The sequence below is a fragment of the Heloderma suspectum genome, chromosome 2 (genome assembly GCF_057233095.1).
Source record: "Heloderma suspectum isolate Gila_16-S chromosome 2, 16-S_ref, whole genome shotgun sequence".
In the NCBI taxonomy this organism is placed as follows: domain Eukaryota; kingdom Metazoa; phylum Chordata; class Lepidosauria; order Squamata; family Helodermatidae; genus Heloderma; species Heloderma suspectum.
The window spans coordinates 353,340,650-353,359,065 of NC_139459.1; the positions used below are offsets into that span (position 1 = coordinate 353,340,650).

The following is an 18,416-nucleotide window of genomic DNA, read 5'->3' on the forward strand; positions in this document are numbered from 1 at the left end:
GGACCAAAACAAAATCACCCCCCCCCATGGGCCTCTACATTGGGAGGAAAGTTCCCGCTTTGTGCTATTGGGAATCAAGTTCCATGAGTAAACATTAGAGATTTCTATTGCCTATATATTGTAAGAATTGTTAAATGTTTTCATGGAATTAAGGATAAAAATCTGTTGGCATCTGTATTTGTTACAGTGTGAAAGAAATGAGGTACTGGTCCGTTCTCCCCTTCTTGTTTGCCATTCATGAGATCAACCAGAATCCGAGGCTCCTGCCCAATGTCACCCTGGGCTACAACATCTATGAGAACTATTTCCATGGAAGAATGACTTATGAGGCCATGGTGGACCTGCTGTCTGTTGGGGGGCAAAGTGTTCCGAACTTCAGCTGTGGAAGACAGAATAACCTCCTGGCAGTCCTTGAAGGGGCCGACTCTGAAATCTCCAAGAAGATTTCAGCCATGCTGGACACCTACAAGATCCCACAGGTATATATGACTGAGGGCGAGGGATGGAGGTAGAGTCTGCTTCCTCTTGGCCAGAGAAGTTCAGAGGGAGGCTTTGGGCCCGGCATCACCAACTTAGGCTAAAGACAGGCAGTCCTTTGAAAAGAACTGAACATGGTTTGTGAAGGTTTTACTGTCCTTATTTCCTTTGTTCCCCTCTCACCTCTAAATTTGAGTTTGCGAGACTGCACCGGGTGCAGTGAGGCTTGAATCGAGACTAGGAGTGTTTCCTGATGGAGGGCTCTTAACACCAAAACTCCAAAGTCATTCTGCAGGTATTCAGACTTTTCTTGTTTCGTTTTTGTTTTACTTTACAAATATTTATATAGTATGAAAACAACTACAAGAAGAAGAGTTGGGGAAACATGGGCAACGCAAAAAGCATTGCCCTTATTTTCGCCGTAGTCTACGTAAATCTTTACGTAGACTACAGTGACCAAATAAGGAACGGGAATGGTGGCTCCCTATGGGGGCCGCCATTTGCGTACGCGCTTTTTTTTTGTTTTTTTCAGTCACCCGTGATAGGCTACGTGACGATTAACGTAGCCTATCACGGCTGACTTTGCAAATCTAGCCATGATAGGCTATGTTAATCGTCACGTAGCCTATCATGGGGGCGTTTATTTTTTTTAAAACAAACTTTTGAGTTCGCGGCCAGGCGAGGCGAGGCGCCTACTCCCCGGCCTGAATTTCGGCCGGGTGAGGCGGGAAGCCTCCCTGCTGGCCTGAATTTCAGCCGGGCGAGGCGGGAAGCCTCCCCCCCAGCCTGAACTTCACAGGGGGAGCAGCGAAGCGCCTCCCCCCCACCGCGAAAAACTTCGCGTTTTTCTTCCCCCACTGCGAGGACAGGTAAGTGAGTTTCGTCCACCCCTAGTTGTAGGTCTTCATAGAACAGATCAACCTCAGCTACTTCGGCCTCAGTGGTTGGGGCGTAGACTTGAATTACTGTGATGTTGAATGGTTTGCCTTGGTTTCATACTGAGATCATTCTATCACTTCTGAGATTGTACCCCAATACTGATTTTCCCACCCTTTTGTTCACTATGGTGCTACTCCATTTCTTCTAAGGGATTCTTGCCCACAGTCATAGATATAATGGTTACCTGAATTAAATTCGCCCATGCTTGTCCATTTTAGATCGCTGATTCCCAAGAAGTCGATGTTCTGTCTTGCCATCTCATGTTTGACCAACTCCAGCTTACCTTGATTCATTGGTCTTACATTCCAGGTTCCTAAACAATATTGTTCTTTACAGCATCGGATTTTCTTTTCACCACCAGACACATCCACAGCTGAGTGTCCTTTCGGCTTTGGCCCGGCCGCTTCACTCTTTCTGGCGCTACTTGGAAATTCCCTCTGCTCTTCCCCAGTAGTATATTGGACACATTCCGACCTGAGGGGCTCATCTTCTGGCATCATATCTTTTAGCTTTGTGATACGTTCCATGGGGTTTTCTTGGCAACAATACTGGAGTGGGTTGCCATTTCCTTCTCCAGTGGACCACATTTTGTCAGAACTCTCCGCCATGACCTGTCCTTCTTGGGTGGCCCTGCATGACATAGCTTATGGCTTTACTGAGTTATGCAAGCCCCTTTGCCACAACAAGGCGGTGATCCATGAAGGGGATCCCTATGATACCCACCTATGATAAGAACATGAGGGCTGTGCTGAACCAGACCAAGGGCCTATCTAGGTCAGCAAAGGCCTTTCTGGTCCAGGACAAGAAGCTGCCTGTGGGAAGCCCACAAGAAGTATGTGAGCACAACAACACCCTGCTGCTCATGTTCCCAAGCATCCTGCCTCAGTGCTGGAGCTCATAACTAGCCATCATGATTGGTAGGCATTGATATCTGCCAGGAATTTATTTAATCCACTTTTTAAGCAATTTGCGCTATTGCCCATCTTGTGGTAGCAACTTCCATAGCATAACTATAAACTTTTGTGTGAAAAAATTAGTTCCTTTAATCTGTCCTGAATCTCCAGCATTCAGGTTCATGGCATGACCTCAGTTTCAGTGATATGGGACAATTTTTCTCCTACCCATTTCCTCCACATCATGCATAATTTTGTATACCTCCCTCATCGCTCTCCATAAACACCTTTTTTCTAGGCAAAACAGCCCCAGATGTTATAATCTTTCCTCACAGAGGAGTTATTCCAGCCCATGCAGTTGTCCTTTTCTGCATCCCTTACAATGTTACAATATGATTTTTTAGGTTCGGCCTCCACCATAGATTTGTGTAGCTCATTATAATATTGGCTGTTGAATCAACATTTATATTTTCTAATTATGGCCAACAGAGAATGTTCCTTTTCCACAGCAGACACACACTGGATCAACATTCTCATGGAGCTGCTCACCACAGCCCCAAGGTCTCTTTCTCTCTCGAGCAATGCTAGCCCAAGTCCCAGCTGCCCATGCAGGTGTGGTCAGCCTGGGCTGGTATGGAGGGTGTGGAGCCTGGTGTTCTGCCTGTGCTACTCTAAGCATCACCAATTTTATTTGCTTGCTTTGTGGGAGCAGATATGTGGCTTCAGCTTCAGATTCCGTCTGTGCCTGATACGTTCCTTGGCCAAGTGAGTTTACTCTGAGCCAAGTGAGTTTGTCTTCTGTGAAATGGGAAGGGATGGGAGACCCAGCAATTTTCAAACTTGTTGAAATTGTCCAAAATCCACTTGCAACCTTGTTCTGTTTTCATCCTGTTTTTCAGCTTTTTCAAATTGACCACGGACCCCTCCTGGACCGCCTGGAGGGGTTTGGTGTTGGAGACACTGTATTACGGTGGTTCCGGTCCTTCCTCTTTGGCAGGTACCAGAGCGTAGCACTGGGAGAGGAGGTTTTGGCCCCCTGGCCGCTCACTTGTGGGGTGCCACAGGGTTCCATCCTCTCCCCGATGCTATTTATCATCTATGTGAAGCCACTGGAGCTATCATCAGGTGGTTTGGGGTGCAGTGTCATCAGTATGTGGATGACATGCACCTCTACCTCTTGTTTAAATCTTCACCAAGGTTGGCAGTAGGATCCTTGTCCAAATGTCTGGAGATGGTGAGTGGCTGGGTGGGGAGGAATCAGTTGAAACTGAAGCCTGACAAGACCGAGGTACTTTGTGTGTGAGAGGTGGGAGACAAGAGTAGGTTGGGGGATTTTCACCTGGTGTTGAATGGGGTATGGCTACCCTTGAAAGACCAGGTCTGCAGCCTGGGGGTCATTAGGCTCCCAGCTGTCCATGGAGGCTCAGGTATCAGCTGTGAGCCCGACAGCACTGTACCAACTCCATCTGATACAGTGGCTGCGCCCCTACCTTCCCGACCATCTGCTCCCATTGGTAGTACATGCCCTGGTCTCCTCTCATCTAGACTACCGTAATACACTCTACGTGGGGTTACCTTGAAGACGGTTCAGAAGCTGCAGCTGGTACAGAACACAGCAGCTCGCCTGATTAAAGGCAGCTGCCGGCGAGATCATATCACTCCAGTGCTGAAGGAGTTGCACTGGTTACCAGTTGTTTTCCTGGCCAAATTCAAGGTGTTGGTTTTGACCTTTAAAACCCTATATGGTTCCGGCACAGCTTATCTTAAGGAGTGCCTCTTGCAACACCAGACAGGACACTCAACAAGATCAGCCTCAGATGGCTTTCTCTCTGTCCCACCAGCCCCGACAGCTAGGCTGGTGAGGATGAGGGAGAGGGCCTTCTCTGTGGTGGGTCCGGCTCTGTGGATCTCTTTCCCTAGGGAACTCTGCCATGCCCTGCCTTTAAGGAGCTTCCTCCACACATGAAAAACATGGTTGTTCAGGGAGGCATTTGGGGTTTGGGTTAGGGTATTTTTAGAAATATGAGATTTTACTGCAAAATTTTATTGTTTTAAAATTGTTGTATTGCTGTACATTGCTGAGAGTGATCAGGTGACTGGCTAGCTGGGTGATTAAGAAAATAAATAAATAAATAAATAAATAAATAAATAACAATGAATATATCTTGTGTGTGTTTTCCAAAAAATTGCACTTGAAATGGGAAATGCATATTATTTTTCGAAACTCCCATCTCTTTCTCTCTTTTCAAGGTCACTTACGGGTTTTTCAGTCAAGTTCCCAAGAATAGACAGAAGTACCCTTTCTTTTACCGGATGGTTCCCAAACCAGAACCTCCATACCTGGGGATTGTCCAGTTGTTTCTGCACTTCAGATGGACTTGGCTTGGCCTCCTGGCTCCAGACAATGACAGTGGAGAAAGGTTCATGAGCAGCTTTCCACCTGTGCTCAGAAAAAGTGGAATTTGCATTGCCTTCTCAGCAAGCATCCCAGTGCTGCATGAGGGAAAATGGAAGTTCAACATAATTTCATATTTTATGGACACTCGGGTCAATGTAGTAGTTTTTCCAGGGGATTCTCAGATCATAATAGCTTTAGGACTAATAATTCAAAGAGTTGAGCAGATCAGAAAATCAACGGTGGGGAAAGTTTTGATTGCAACAGCTCTGCAGGACTTCCACATAAAGTCGTTGTATGAGAAGGTTGATCTCCAGCACACCCATGTTGCCTTGTCCTTCATAATCAAGAAAAACAGGAGGACACAATATGACAATTTGGACTCATTTTTCTTTGCTATCAAGTGGTTTGGAGACACAGCATTTCATTGTTTATATTCAAGGAATATGTTGTCTGTGAAAGCCTGGCAACGATGTATAGAAAAGGAGAACTGGGAACGGTTGCCCCAGGATGTGATTGAAAAGATCCTGTCTCAGGACTCCTACAGTATTTACGCTTCCATCCATGCTGTGGCCCAGACCTTGCATGCTGCATACTCATCTCAACTGAATGGGCTGAGGATGGTGGGTGGAGAGAAGCAAGAACTTCTAAGGGTACATTCATGGCAGGTATTCCTTTTCCTTCACAGACGTTGCCTTCACCTACGTTTCTCCCTCAAATTTCCTCCAAGGAACTCATACCCCAAATTTGTCCTCACAAGTCTCCTTTACATTAGATTAAGCTAGTGAACTTCATACTAAAACCATAGTGGGTATCTGAACCCAGCTGGGCACAGGGATGCTGCAGTGGACATACTATGGTCTATCAGGTGCCTCAGTCAGGAATCCTTCCGTTTTTGAGTTATTATTTTCAAAAGCATGATTAGCCTTAGGAAAAGAAGACTGAGGGAGATACAATAGCATCCTTTGAGTACTTGAAAAGTTGTCACAGAGAGGAAGGGCACAGGGATGTGGCAGTGGTCTATCAGGTGCCTCAGTCAGACATGGTACCATTTAAGAGTTGTTGTTCTGAAAAGGTGTCCAGGAGCAAACAGAGATCCCATGGCTGTACCTAGCAATGTACAAACCCCCCACTGTCTGGTCTGGGGCAGGTGTGCCTGTGGAGGTGTAATCCAGGCCACTCGGGGCCTGCGGAATGCTCTAGAGCCCAATCATTTCCTGTGGAGCGGGCAGAGTGGCTCTATGGCTCCCTGTATGGTGCAATACACTTATGTTGGCTGCCATTAGCCTACTGCAGGAAAAATACAGTGGTAAATGGCATACTGTACACCATATGTGGCCATAAAGCACTGACTTTGACCGAAATTGCAGCAATTTCTGCAGATCTGCCATTTGGGGGTAGCTGGAGTGGTGTCAGATGTGATATTGGGGGATCTTAAAGTAAATGTGTTGAGGTACTTCAGTGCTCATGCAGAGGTTGCCCTGTTGGGACTGGCTTAGAGTTTCATGGCTGTATCCAGTGGAGGCTGGTGGCTAATCTGCTTGAGGAGGACCTGTAAATACCTCTGTTTTCTCACAGGATGATCTGGGCCAGTCACTACCTCTCAGTCTAAGCTACCCCACAGTATTGTGAGGTTAAAAATGGGGAGGAGAGGGAGAACAGAAATGTAATAAAATGAAGTAAATAATTGTATCCTAGAACAATACAATTGTCTTACACTATAGTCATAATAAGCCTCCTAGTCCGTACAATGGCCATCTGTGCAATGCATTACTGTGTGGAAAACATTAGTTTTTCCAAAAGCCCCAAGACACCATCTTGCATAACAATGGCAGCTCAGGGAAGGAGCGGGAGGCTGACCCCCATTTATGGACCCTGCGGCACTCAGAGAATCGTCTGGTAAGTGCCATGTGATCTTTCTTACACACATACACATAAACTAGGGATGTCTGGATTCTGAGAAGTCTGTCTCATGTGTGTTTCGTAGTTTGTGCAGCATCATTCATTCTGGTGTCCATCCACAGTCAGATTTGATTTTTCCCTATTATGTGGAAATTACGTTAGTATGTAAGAGTTAGTATATTGTCCCCCTTTCCATTCAACTTTTCCTCTTCAGGAACTTGTGTATTTTCTGACAAATAAAAATACATAAATTTCGGGGCACTATAAAGAAGTCCAAAAGTCTATGGATTCTGTGTTGCCCAAGGGGTTCACTCCAGAACAGATTTTGCAGTTCAGATTCTTAGAAATCCGAACTCATTTTAGTCCATCTCAAATTTCTCCAGAATCCCTACACCCATTTCACAGAAGGCAGCAGAGGGTTCAGGGAAGCAGGGCAGAGAAGGAAGAGAACCCACTGCCTCCCATCATGTTTGCCATAGTATGGGAATGTTTGACTCACCTGTGCAGATGTCAGATCCAAATTTGACTTACAGCACGGGTGTTCTGTGTGAATGGGGTGACTGTGTTTGGTTGTGGATGTGCGTGAGAGAGAGAAAGAGAGACAGAGAGAGGGAGAAAGGGAAAGGCTGGCTCATTGGATCCCAACCACATGCCAGAGGAAGATCGGTTTCTGATCCCTGGCTGTATCAGATGATCCCCCTCTGGTTTTCTATTTTGTATCATGGAATGATGGTGATCTGGGTATGGAGGCAAAGGTAGTTTTCTCCTTGTCCTGGAGAGATCAAAACCTGGTAGGATTTAGAGACTTAGAAGCACTGCCCCACTTTGCCTTGAGCTGCAAGGCCTGGAAGGACCATTTACGCACACTCGCTTGAATGTGAGTAGAACTCTCCAAGCAATTGGGAATTCTGCAGACAGGCTAACATACCATACTGAGCCACAACAGGATTCATCAGTCTGGAAAACTTTCTGCAAATTGGAGGTCCAAACATGAAGATCCAAGGTTTACAACAGAAGTTCCTCTTTCCCCAATGTGTGTGTTTTTTTTCCATGTCATTGTAGCTTCACCCTTTCCTAAGAAATTTCCATCCTTACAATACTACCATGGATGGAGCTTACTTGGATGAGAACGGGGAACTGGCATCCGACTTCTACATTGTGAACTGGGTGGTGTTTCCCAACAAGTCTACTGCTAGAGTGCAAGTTGGGAGTCTAGTGAGGCAGGCCTCCTCAGAGATCAAGTTCACCATTGATCGGAATGCCATTGTGTGGCATAAGTGCTTTTATAAGGTGAGGCATATCACTCATTTCTTTTCATGCCCTTTACGGTCTCTTCCCAGGCAATCCTATACATATCTAATGCAAAGAATGGCCCACTGAGTTTAAAGGTGCTTAACTCCTGGTAAGTGGGCATAGACTTGCAATCTTAATGCCTATCGTTTTGTTAGCTACTATACATAATACTCTATGGATGTGATTCATAACGTGTTCACTGATACTGAAATATCATAATGACTATGAATAGGAAACATTAAGAATGATTTCAACGAACCCTTGGAGTCCTGCTGTGAGGCTTGTTGTCTTTTGTACAAGGCATCTTATAAACATTACAAACTCTTCCGGGTGGTGTCACAAAATGGCTTCCATGGCAGGGTGTGCCCATTCATGAAATGGTTGCTACAGTGGGCATGACCATCACAAGACACCCATTTCACAGAAGGCAGCAGAGGGTTCAGGGAAGCAGGGCAGAGAAGGAAGAGAACCCACTGCCTCCCATCATGTTTGCCATAGTATGGGAATGTTTGACTCACCTGTGCAGATGTCACATCCAAATTTGACTTACAGCACGGGTGTTCTGTGTGAATGGGGTGACTGTGTTTGGTTGTGGATGTGCGTGAGAGAGAGAAAGAGAGACAGAGAGAGGGAGAAAGGGAAAGGCTGGCTCATTGGATCCCAACCACATGCCAGAGGAAGATCGGTTTCTGAATTTGTGTGTGTGTGTCTGTATGTGTGTGTTTGCACACACACACACATATGTATAATTTTTAAGTTGTTAAGATATCCTTGTAAACTTATTTTGGGACCTTTTTTCATTTTATTGTTGTTGTTGTTTGAAAGGAACACCTCACTTCAGTGTGTTTTGCAACTGTATTTATTAAACCACTCCAAAATCGTTAGGTATTACACAACCCTACTCCCTCACACACTCAGCTTTGCAGGCATGCTTTCTCTTTCTTAGTCCTGAGTAATCCAGTCCTCTGTACTTGTGGGTAGACCTGCATAAGATGTAGTTTTGTACAGTCCAGCTTCTCACTCTTCCTTCTGAATAGGTATGCACAGGGTCCATGTGCATCTGATGAAGTGAACAGCATCCACAAAAACGTATGCCAAAGTGAATTTGTTAGTCTTTAAGGTGCCACAAGAGTCTTTGTTGGCATTAAACGAGGTGGTATTTGGACGCTCTCACAATTTGTTTTGGGGTTGCAAAGCCTGATTTTCTGTGTGGCTCTGAGGATATCCTCATCCTCATCAAGATTGTCTTATGTGGTTGCCCCACTGTTCCAAACTCATGATCTTTAAGTTGCTTGATTCCCTGTTCAATGCGAGGTGCTGATGGAACAGGAGAATCTGGGCCCAAACTAAAGGAATATTTCTGTTTGGATTGTTTTTGTCATTGTTACATGTTGCAAAGTGGTGGATTAGGGTTGCTCTAAATACAGTATTGAGTGCTGTATTTCAAAGACTATCTTTCTGTATGACTCATCATCACCACCACCACCACCACCATCATCATCATCCCTTTATGTGGCCGTGTGACTTCTGCCCCCCCCCTTCACTGTTCTGGCCTGCTTTATGGCCTGGGCTGACCCTTTGCCCCTAAGGAAAACTACTGCCTGAAACATGTTGGACAAACTTCATACTTTTAGGATGCAATCCTATATGTGTTTAGACAAGAAAAGGTCATACAACTCCCAGGATGCCTTGGCCAGCCATGCAAGTTGTGGGATGCTGGGAATTGTAGTACTTTTTGTACCGTCTTTACATGCATAGGATTGTGGCCTAAACTGTAGGGCTGTGCATCACTTTGGTGCCGAATCCGAATACCAAAGCAAATCAGGATGATTCAGGTGTGGATTGAGATCCGAACTGGATCAGAACAGCCCTGAGGCACTCCAAAGTGAAGCAGGTCGCTGCCGAAGCCCCTCAGTCTGCCTTGGAGATTCAGAGCTATTCTGAAGCCACTCTGGAGCCAAGACAGCCTGTCTCTAAATATATCAAGGAGTGAAAGATCAGGGAGGGTGCAAGGAGGAGGAAGGAGGGAGGAGAGGAGAAGGAGGGAGGGGGGAAATGGTGAATGGCAACTCTAGAATGCAACTAGCTGCCAACTCTAGTAACTCTAGCTGCCAAATTAGGGCTGAACCTAACCCAGCGGTGTCCAATCAGGGACAGTTGTGGAGGAGGGGGTGGAGGGAATGCTGTATATATTGGAAATCAGCCTGCAGTCATTTTATTTTGTGAGAGAGAGCTGGGTAGTGTTGGCTAGAGAGAAAGTTGGCTAGATCTGTGTGTGTGTGGGGGGGGTGTTGTACTGCAGTTTTTTTATTCTTCTTCCTTCACTCCCTGCCCTCCTCAGTTCAACTATTTTCTTTCTTTCTCTCTTTCCTAGATTCTTTATTTTAAAAAAAAAAACATTTGAAAAGTACTATTCTTATATGTTTTCTCTTTCTTTCTTTCTTTCTTTCTTTCTTTCTTTCATTCTTTCTAGATCCTGTATAAAAACTATATAAATATTCCCTTCCTTATTCTTGAATCCCCCCCATGCCCTTTTTGTTTTCTGTATTACTTCCCTTCCCATTTTTGAACTCTACATCTTTTTAATAATAATAATAATGATAATAATAATAATAATAAACATTAAAAAACTTTTCTCAGGATTATAGATAGTGTACTGTACCCCTCCCCTTCATGGATCACTGCGTTGTTGTGGCGAAGGGGCTTGCGTAACTCAGTGAAGCCATAAGCTATTTATTTATTTATTTATTTATTTAATTTCTATACCGCCCAATAGCCGAAGCTCTCTGGGCGGTTCACAAAAACTAAAACCAAACAACACACAATAAAACAATTTAAAATTTAAAAGCTATGCCATGCAGGGCCACCCAAGACAGACAGGTCATGGCAGAGAGTTCTGACAAAATGTGGTCCACTGGAGAAGGAAATGGCAACCCACTCCAGTATTCTTGCCAAGAAAACCCCATGGAACGTATAACAAGGCAAAAAGAGATGATGCTGGAAGATGAGTCCCTCAGGTCGGAAGGTGTCCAGTATACTACTGGGGAAGAGTAGAGGGTATTTCCAAGTAGCGCAAGAAAGAATGAAGTGGCTGGGCCAAAGCCGAAAGGACACTCAGCTGTGGATGTGTCTGGTGGTGAAAAGAAAGTCCGATGCTGTAAAAAACAATATTGTTTACAATCCTGGAATGTAAGATCAATGAATCAAGGTAAGCTGGAGGTGGTCAAACATGAGATGGCAAGATTGAACATTGACATCTTGGGAATCAGCGAACTAAAATGGACAAGCATGGGCGAATTTAATTCAGGTGACCATTATATCTACGACTGTGGGCAAGAATCCCTTAGAAGAAATGGAGTAGCACTCATAGTCAATAAAAGGGTGGGAAAAGCAGTGCAGGTGTACAATCTCAAAAATGACAGAATGATCTCAGTACGAATCCAAGGCAAACCATTCAACATCACAGTAATTCAAGTCTGTGCCCCAACCACTGAGGCTGAAGAAGCTGAGGTTGAGCGGTTCTATGAAGACCTACAACACCTTCTACAACTATCACCAAAAAAAGATGTCCTCTTCACCATACGAGATTGGAATGCTAAAGTAGGAAGTCAAGAAATCACTGGGATAACAGGCAAGCATGGCCTTGGTGTACAAAATGAAGCAGGACAAAGGCTAATGGAGTTTTGCCAAGAGAACACGCTGATCATAGCAAACACTCTTTTCCATCAGCACAAGAGGCGACTCTACACATGGACATCACCAGATGGTGAATATCGAAATTAGATTGATGATATCCTTTGCAGCCAAAGATGGAGAATCTCTATACAGTCAGTAAAAACAAGACCTGGAGCTGACTCTGGCTCAGATCATGAGCTGCTTCTTGCAAGACTTCGGCTTAAATTGAAGAACATAGGGAAAACCACTAAACCATTCAGGTATGACCTAAATCATATCCCTGATGAACATACAGTGGAGGTGAGGAATAGATTTAAGGGATTAGACCTGATAGACAGAGTGCCTGAGGAACTATGGATAGAGGTCTGTAACATTGTTCAGGAGGCAGCAACTCAATCCATCCCAAAGAAAAAGAAAAGCAAGAAAGCAAAGCGGCTGTCTGATGGGGCTTGACAAGTAGCTGAGGAAAGACGGGAAGCGAAAAGCAAAGGAGAAAGGGGAAGACCTACCCAACTGAATGCGGAGTTGCCGAGAATAGCAAGGAGAGACAGGAAGGCCTTCTTAAATGAACAGTGCAAAGAAATCGAGGGAAACAACAGTATGGGAAAGACTAGAGATCTCTGCAAGAAAAACGGAGATATCAAGGGAACGTTTTGTGCAAAGATGGGCATGATAAAGAACAAAGGAGGGAGGGACGTAACAGAAGCAGATGAGATTAAGAAGAGGTGGAAAGAATATACAAAAGAACAATACAGGAAAGTTCTGAATGTCCCTGATAGCCATGAGAGTCAGTGCAGTCACTGAACTTGAGCTGGACATAATAGAGAGTGAAGTCAAGTGGGCCTTAGGAAGCATTAGTAACAACAAAGCCAGTGGAGATGACAGTATTCCAGGTGAGCTATTTAAAATACTAAAAGATGCTGCTGCTAAAGTGCTGCACTCAATATGCCATCAAATTTGGAACACTTGACAATGGCCACAAGACTGGAAAAGGTCAGTTTACATTCCAATTCCAAAGAAGGGCAATGCCAAAGAGTGTTCAAACTACCGCACAATTGTGCTCATTTCACATGCCAGCAAGGTGATGCTCAAAATCCTACAAGCTAGGCTTCAGCAGCATGTGAACCGAGAACGACCGGAAGTACGAGCTGGGTTTCGAAGAAGCAGAGGAACTAGAGATCAAATCGCCAGCATTCGCTGGATATAGAGAAAGCAAGAGAATTCCAGAAAAACGTCTTATTTCTGCTTCATTGACTATGCTAAAGCCTTTGATTGTGTGGATCACAACAAACTGTGGCAAATTCTTAAGTGATGGGAGTACCAGACCACCTTACCTGTCTCCTGAGAAACCTGTATGAGGTTCAAGAATCAACAGTCAGAACCGGACATGGAACAACCAAATGGTTCCAAATTGGGAAAGGAGTATGACAAGGCTGCATATTGTCACCCTGATTATTTAACTTATATGCAGAATACATCATGAGAAACGCCGGGTTGGATGAATCACAGGTCGGAATTAAGATTGCTGGGAGAACTATCAACAACCTTAGATACGCAGGCAATACCACCCTAATGGCAGAAAGCGAAGAGGACCTAAAGAGCCTCTTGTTGAGGGTGAATGTGGAGTGTGCAAAAGCTGGTTTGAAACTCAACATTAAAAAAACGAAGATCATGGCATCTGGCCCCATCACTTCCTGGCATATAGAAGTGGAAGAAATGGAAGCAGTGACAGATTTTATTTTCTTGGGCTCCAAGATCACCGCAGACGGTGACTGTAGCCATGAAATTAAAAGATGCTTGCTTAGGGATGTACAAAAGTTCTGCCACAGATCTCGGGGAGGCCGAATGCCAGCGCATTCGGCCCCCTGAAATCAGTGGCGGAATGTCCCCCTGCCCCCTGCCCCCCCGCCCCTCCGCGACCGGACTTACCTTAGGCGGATTTTCCTGGAGGTGGCAACTGCGGCGGGCAGTCCTCCGACCGGTTCCTGCCACCGCCATTTCCAGTTAAAAAAGAACAAAAACAAAAAGACGTGATAGGCTACGTAAAGATTTATGTAGCTATTTGCGTTCCCCTTATTTTCGCCATCGTAGTCTACATAAATGTTTACGTAGACTAAGACGTGCCAAAATATGGAACGCACATTCTTGTTGTTGTTTAATTCAGCTGTGATAGGCTACATAAACATTTATGTAGCCTATCTTGGCTGACTGCAGGGACGCAAACAGCGGCGGCTATGGCCGCCACCATTTGCGTCCCTGCTAGTCAGCGGCCGGATGTCCGGCTGCTGGTAGAGCCGGCCAGTGGCTCCACAGAATCGCTGCAGAGTGGAGCCAGCCAGCCATGATTCCGGGGGGGAGGGACGGAGCACCTCCCCCCCCAGCCAGGATTCCAGGGGGAGGGATGGAACGCCTCCCCCCCAGCATCAGCATAATCCAGGGATGTGACATTCGTACATCCCTATGCTTGCTCCTTGGGAGGAAAGGCATGGTAAACCTAGACAGCATAGTAAGAAGCAGAGACATCACCTTGCCAACAAAGGTCCATCTAATCAAAGCTATGGTTTCCCCAGTAGTAATGTATGGCTGTGAGAGCTAGACTATAAGGAAGGCTGAGCACCGAAGAATTGATGCCTTCGAACTGTGGTGCTGGGGAAGACTCTTACGAGTCCCCTGGACTGCAAGGAGGTCAAATCAGTCCATCCTAAAGGAAATCAACCCTGACTGCTCATTGGAAGGACAGATACTGAAGCTGAAGCTCAAATTTTTTGGTATCCACCTCATGTGAAGAGAAAACTCACTGGAAGACACTGACGCTGGGAAAGACTGAAGGCAAAAGGAGAAGGGGACGGCAGAGGATGAGATAGCTAGATAGCATTACCGATGCAATGAATATGAACTTGAGCACACTCCAGGAGAGAGCGGAAGACAGGAAGGCCTGGCGTGCTATGGTCCATGGGGTCACAAAGAGTCAGACACGACTTAACGACTGAACAACAACAACTGTACTCCTCCCAACCCTGTTTGTAGGTAGTTCTGTATTTGCTTTCCTTTTGCTTGGTGTGTGTGAGAGTGTGTGCTTTTGTTGTGGACAACCAAACAGTGTTTTGAAAAACACTATGCAGAACTCCACAATTCAAAATATAGTGGGCAAAACAGATTGCGTCAGAATCAGTCTGAAGCACATTGGGGCTGATTCGCAAAGTCTGACATGACATCGGAAGCTAAGCAGGGGATCTGTGTACAGCCCTACAAAATTGTTCCTGTGAAGCACCAGATGGAAGATAACTCTCCCCTTCTTCCAGCATCACAAGTACAGCCACCAGGAAAGTGTACTTGGTGAGCGGTGAGAAAATTGGGTCTGAGAAATATCAACAAATATTCTTATATGTTTCTTATCTTCATGAATAGACCATCCCTCTTTCTCAATGTACTGAAAATTGTCAGCCTGGATATGCCAAGATGATTCAGGAAGGAGAGCCCATCTGTTGCTATGCTTGTGTCCCATGTTCAGAAGGAACAATCTCCACTCAGGAAGGTAGGAGACTCCAGAGGAAAGAGCTGCTTTTTCGGAATAGGTTCACACACATTGGCATGTTCTGGGAAGGGTTGTTTTTGGCACAGTAAACTATATATATAGTAAATATAGTAAACTATTTATGTATTCACAAACTAATTTCACAAAGAGAATTGAAAAAAATATCCTGAAATAGACACTTTGAGTACAAGACCTAACCTCCATGAATATATCTAATGCTTCTTGAAAGCTACAGGCCACCACTGCAAATTGTGGCATGGGATTCTGAAATCTGGCCTCTTCCAATCCCTAACTTATGTAGGGATGTACAAAAGTCACTTACCTTTCCGCAGATTACGTTGATGGGGGGGAGGCGTTCCATTCCTCCCCCCCTCCGAATCCTCCATGGCTGGCTGTGCTCCACAGCAGCTCCGCGGAGCAGCTGGCCAGGCCCAGGCCAGAGCTCTCCACAGCCAGATTTCTGGCCGCAGAGGGGTCTGGGGGGAAAAAAACCCCGCGTACGCAAATGGCAGCAGCTACAGCCGCTGCCATTTGCGTTCCTTATTTTTGACCATCTTAAATCTACGTAAATATTTACGTAGACTATGATGGCGAAAATAAAGGGGAACACAAATAGCATAGCAGGCGCTATTTATGTCCCTTTTTGATTCACCGTTTTAGCCTATGTAAATATTTACATAGGCTAAAACAGCGAATCAAAAAGGGACGCAAATAGCGCCTGCTACGCTCTTTGGGTTCCCCTTTATTTTCGCCATCATAGTCTATGTAAATATTTACGCAGACTAAGACGGCCAAAAATCTTCACGTAAATATGTAGCCTATCACGTCTTGTAAAAAAAAAATGACAAGACTGCAAATGGTGGTGGCGGCAGCCGGTCTGAAGACCAGCCGCCGCAGCCGCCACCGCCGCAGCCACCGCCAGTTCCACCGCTGCCCAGAACATCCGCCGCAGGTGAGTCATGTTGCGGCGGGGATCCGCATGGAGTGCGTGGGGGTGGCAAGCTGTTCTGCCACGGAGTTCGGGGGGCTGAATGCACTGGCATTCGGCCTCACCGAGATCTGTGGCAGAATTTTCTGACATCCCTAAATTTATATTATTAATTTCTTTGCTTTCTCCCCCATCCCTGTGTCATCTTCCTCTGGTAACATCTATGCTTTCACCCGCTAACATATCTTTTGGAGCAGAGGAAGGCAAATCTTTGGGACTTCAGCTTCCACAATTCCAAGGCCAGTGGAGAAAAATGCTGGGAGTCGAGGTCCAAAACATTAGGAGTTGTATTTTCTGTCCACCCTGGGTTTCGTGAATGTAACAGACCACAGACTGAGACAGATTGCAGCAGCATTCCCCAATCTCGTTCCTGTTAGATGTTCTGGAGCTCAACTGCCAGCAGTTTGGATACACCTGGATTATAATGATGATGCAACTAGTCTTTTTTCTTCTCTTTTTCCAGATGCAGAACATTGCAACAAGTGTCCTGATGATCAGCATCCAAACAAAGACCAATATCAATGTGTTCCTAAGGTTATAAACTTCCTCTCCTATAAAGAACCTTTGGGGATCATCCTAGCCTTCTTTTCCCTTTTCTTGTCCCTAACCACTAGTCTGCTTTTAGGAATCTTCATTAAATATCAAGAAACACCAGTAGTCAAAGCCAACAACCGCAACCTTACCTACTTGCTCCTCATCTCCCTCCTGCTTTGCTTCTTGTCCTCCTTTCTATTCATTGGTCGGCCCCAGAAGGTGACTTGCCTTCTCGGCCAAACTGCCTTCAGTGTCATCTTCTCAGTCGCCGTCTCTTGTTTGTTGGCAAAAACTGTCATGGTGGTGGTGGCATTTCTATCAACAAAGCCAGGAAACAGGATGAGAAAGTGGCTGGGGAAGAGTTTGGCAAACTCCATTGTCATTTCTTCTTCCAGTGTTCAAATGAGCATCAGCATTCTCTGGCTGGGAATCTCTCCTCCATTTCCAGACTCTGATGTGCACTCCCAACCTGGGCAGATCCTCCTGCAATGCAATGAAGGGTCTGTCATCATGTTTTATATTACACTTGGCTACATGGGCTTCCTGGCTTCCACCTGCTTCACTGTGGCTTTCCTAGCCAGGAAACTGCCTGGGGCATTCAACGAAGCCAAGCTGATCACCTTCAGCATGTTGGTGTTCTGCAGTGTTTGGGTGTCCTTTGTGCCCACCTACCTGAGCACCAAAGGGAAATACATGGTGGCTGTGCAGGTCTTCTCTATCTTGGCCTCCAGCTTGGGGTTACTGGGTTTCATCTTCATCCCAAAATGCTACATTATTTTATTGAGGCCGGATCTGAATAAGAAGGAGCATCTAATGATGAAACTGAAAGATGGCATCTGATTTCAGTACAATTATTTTGTACAGCTTGGCCGAAACAAAAACGGATGATTCTGCCTTGGGAGTGAACATCATTTGTATGCTATTCTAACAAATCTCTCTTCTTTCAAAATGCATTGCAAAAAGAAACAATCTCTTCTAAGAAATGTCTGGCTGGGTGATGCTGGAAATAGTCCAGCCCTTCTTGGGGGCACCAGGATGGGGAAGCCTGATTTAGAGTGCATGTGTTAGGTCAATAGAGGATATGGCCCACATCACCTTCTTTATTAATGAAGGGCAGATTTTGAAATTCTAGGAGAGTTCAAGTAGGGATGGTGGAGAATTCCACCACAGACTCCAATGAGGCTGGATTCTAAAGAATCTGCCCCCCCCCCCGGGATGTCAGAGAATTCCACCACGGACTGAAATGGGATCAAATTCCCTTCAGTCCGTACCACGGAATCCTCTGTGGAACGGCACCACGAGGTCCTGCGGAGCCAGCAGTGATGCGGCTTTTTTTTGTCATTCGCACCGAGTCGTGAAATTTTCGTAAATAAAAACGCAAGGTAGTATATTGCGATAATAAATACGTACATTTTTTTTAATTAATTGTGCCACCTTCTTTGTGGGAGTTCTTTTTCAATTGAAATCCTCTGTCTCCCTTTACTTTCAGCCAAAACACTTCCTCCTCCTGGGGGCTTCCCAAAGCAAGGCTGCCCTAGGTGTGCCTGAGCGATGCACTCTTTGTTTAAAGCAACGCTGTTTGAAATAAATAAATAAAAAACCTTTTAAAATGACACTGCCAGTCTGGAGCCCTGCATGAGTATTATTCCCCCCGCTAGGCTTTCTATTTCCACATCCAGCCTTGTTGGTGACATGGTGAGGCTAAAATGGAGAGGGGAACCAACTCTGTGCATGTCTACTCAGAAGTAAGTCTTACTGAGTTCAATGCAACTTACTCCTACACAT

At 45.4% G+C, this 18,416-nt stretch overlaps 1 protein-coding gene across 1 annotated transcript; it reads left to right on the plus strand.

Annotated features, from left to right (window-relative positions):
• Positions 1-2,890: 2,890 nt before the first annotated feature.
• LOC146355506 (vomeronasal type-2 receptor 26-like) lies at positions 2,891-17,471 on the plus strand. The gene is made up of 6 exons (XM_084829913.1): positions 2,891-2,949; positions 5,147-5,357; positions 7,669-7,896; positions 8,259-8,396; positions 14,983-15,109; positions 16,561-17,471. The coding sequence occupies exons 1-6, from the start codon at positions 2,891-2,893 to the stop codon at positions 17,469-17,471; spliced, it is 1,674 nt and encodes a 557-aa protein (XP_084686039.1).
• Positions 17,472-18,416: the final 945 nt, after the last annotated feature.

Coding starts and splice junctions, on each gene's coding strand:
- LOC146355506 (XM_084829913.1), top strand. CDS start 2,891: ATGCTAGCCCAAGTCCCAGCTGCCCATGCAGGTGTGGTCAGCCTGGGC. Junction 2,950..5,146: donor AGCCTGGGCTGGTATGGAGG/GTGTGGAGCCTG, acceptor TTTATATTCAAG/GAATATGTTGTCTGTGAAAG. Junction 5,358..7,668: donor AGAAGCAAGAACTTCTAAGG/GTACATTCATGG, acceptor ATGTCATTGTAG/CTTCACCCTTTCCTAAGAAA.